Source organism: Echinops telfairi, unplaced genomic scaffold (assembly GCF_000313985.2).
Source record: "Echinops telfairi isolate 266 unplaced genomic scaffold, ASM31398v2 ScPeMD7_7468;HRSCAF=8506_0, whole genome shotgun sequence".
Taxonomy (NCBI): domain Eukaryota; kingdom Metazoa; phylum Chordata; class Mammalia; order Afrosoricida; family Tenrecidae; genus Echinops; species Echinops telfairi.
The window spans coordinates 47,047,698-47,049,028 of NW_022111369.1; the positions used below are offsets into that span (position 1 = coordinate 47,047,698).

The 1,331-nt window shown below is 35.9% G+C and overlaps 1 protein-coding gene across 1 annotated transcript in view; it reads right to left on the minus strand.

Annotated features, from left to right (window-relative positions):
• The window catches only part of ALB (albumin), a 38,110-nt gene that overhangs the window by 10,666 nt on the left and 26,113 nt on the right, over window positions 1–1,331 (minus strand). Inside the window, exon 4 of the mRNA XM_030888548.2 lies at window positions 621–720. Within this exon, the coding sequence (XP_030744408.2) occupies window positions 621–720 (100 nt within the window). The remainder of the gene's footprint in view (window positions 1–620; window positions 721–1,331) is intronic.

Here is a 1,331-nt window from a genome sequence, read left to right on the forward strand (position 1 = left end):
AATTATCAAGGGCTCTTGAGGGAAGGGGGAGTGAGGAAGGAGGGGAAAAAATGAGGACCTAATGCGAGGGGCTTAAGTGGAGAGCAAATGTTTGGAGAATGATGAGGGCAATGAATGTACAAATGCGCTTTACACAATTGATGTATGTATGGATTGTGATAAGAGCTGTATGAGCCCCTAATAAAAGGATTTAAAAAAAAAAGAATCCAAAGCAAAAACATAAAGAATAAGGGAGTCTCAATTTTTGCTACATTTTTAAAACGTTAACATATTCCCTGAAAAACTTTGGGGTTATTTGCTATGCAAAGGGGGGTTTGTAATTAAGCCGACAAGGGAACGATGTACTAGAGTTGCTTCCATCCTGCAGGTTACATGTGAACTTCAAAGCTACGCTATCCAATAGACTACCACGACACAGTAGAGTCCCATGTGATCATTTAAATTCAATGTCAATTAAGGTAAGTTATGAATCTTGTTCCCTAGTTCCATTTGCTACATTCAATGTGTTCAATTGGCGCTTGGGAACGATGACTACCATACTGGATAGCACTGATAGAGATTCTTTCCACCAGGCTGGACCTCAATGCCATTAAATTTGATTCCTCAATAGTTTAACTTACAGGCCTTTGAAAAACTCTTCTCCCAAATCCTTGTAGCGGTGAGCGATCTCACTCTTGTCTGTGGGCAGAAGTATGAAGCAAAGAAAGAAAGATACATGAACTGGATTAAACACTTAAAAGCCTGGCTGCATATGATGCTACTTTTTGTTACTTTACATTTGACTGATTTATTCGCTCCAGGCTCTGATCTCTACAGAAAATTTTATAATGATGGTGAACTATTTCAACTGCCTCTCAAATCAATAATTCTTACATCAACAATGATATTACTTGAAAAATCATCACATTTTTATAGTTTCATATTCACGCTTCAATAAGCACCCGTGGTCTTAACGTGTCTGTTACGAATTACTGAAAGGACGGGCTGAGGTGAAAATAAACATAAATGCAAATTCCAGTTATAAGATTAATAACATAGATTTAGATTATTTTAAAAAACATGTTCATAGTAGGGATTTGGGCTTCTGAATTCCATTTCTAGCTCAGTCCTCTAAGGCTTAATTTGGAATACCTGCCATTTCTACAAATGTCAAAGAAAACGATAGTTACTAAACCATTTTTCTCAATACTTTTTAACGGAATTTTAGAAATATATTAATAAGACAAAACTGCCTCACGTTTCACCAAAGCAAAATATCATCACAACCTAGAAAGACATGCTAATTCTTCAGTTAGGCTTCGTTTAGTAAAAGTTTATTTTATTACAAACAT